The sequence below is a fragment of the Neophocaena asiaeorientalis genome, unplaced genomic scaffold (assembly GCF_003031525.2).
Source record: "Neophocaena asiaeorientalis asiaeorientalis breed wild unplaced genomic scaffold, Neophocaena_asiaeorientalis_V1.1 scaffold247, whole genome shotgun sequence".
NCBI classification, from domain to species: Eukaryota; Metazoa; Chordata; class Mammalia; order Artiodactyla; family Phocoenidae; genus Neophocaena; species Neophocaena asiaeorientalis.
This window is the reverse complement of record NW_020174930.1, coordinates 527,110-527,847: the sequence shown is the minus strand read 5'-3', so window position 1 is coordinate 527,847 and position 738 is coordinate 527,110. Positions and strand designations below refer to the sequence as shown.

At 58.1% G+C, this 738-nt stretch overlaps 1 protein-coding gene across 1 annotated transcript in view; it reads left to right on the top strand.

Moving 5' to 3' along the window:
• The first annotated feature begins 314 nt into the window (after nucleotides 1–314).
• HABP4 (hyaluronan binding protein 4) overlaps nucleotides 315–738 on the top strand; it is a 35,849-nt gene continuing 35,425 nt past the window's right edge. The window contains exon 1 of the mRNA XM_024761411.1: nucleotides 315–404. Within this exon, the coding sequence (XP_024617179.1) occupies nucleotides 315–404 (90 nt within the window). The remainder of the gene's footprint in view (nucleotides 405–738) is intronic.

The window sequence follows — 738 nt, the reverse complement described above, 5'->3', positions numbered from 1 at the left end:
GAATGGGCTGTGCTCCACCCCAACTCAAGACTTGTGCACTTGCCGTCACTCACGGCCCTTGTCATCCTTCAGATCTCAGCTTAACCGTCATTCCCTGGGAAAGCCTCTCCAAACTTCCTAATTAGGTCAAGTCCCTCTGCTATAGGATCATAGAGAAGTCTGTGCCTTTTCTTCAGGGCACTTTTCTGCCTATAGGCTGTAAGATCTACTAAAATAGAGAGCTAGTATCTCCTACAACATAACGCCAGGCACATAATAAGTGTACACTATACAGTTGTTGAATGGCTCAATCAATGTATAAACTTCAAAGAAGTATGGCCGATGATGAATGTGGACCCAGTCCCAGAGAGAACATAAATTATGGCCGTGACCCACCTGCAGGGTCCAGCAGCCTGGACCGCAAGGTTCCTTGCTCCTCCCAGTAGCTCCGCCCTTTGGGTCCAGCCCCTCCCTGCTGAATCGTGGGGAGGGGCATAGAGGTCGCATGACGTGACAGCAGCCGGTCGCTGATTGGGTTTCCAGGCGTGCTGGCTAGGAAAGGGGGCGAGTCCGCGTGCGCTGATTGGCTGGCGGGAAGCGGCTGGACGGGCGGTGGCGGCGGCGCGGGGGCGGGCGCTGGTAGGGATGGGACCGGGCTGGGGTGGGAGGGCGGTTGCTGCGGGTAGGATGGGTCCTCGCTGCCGGCTTCGCTGAGACTCGCTCGCGTGGACTGCCCGCGGCGGGCCCGCAGTGGCGGCG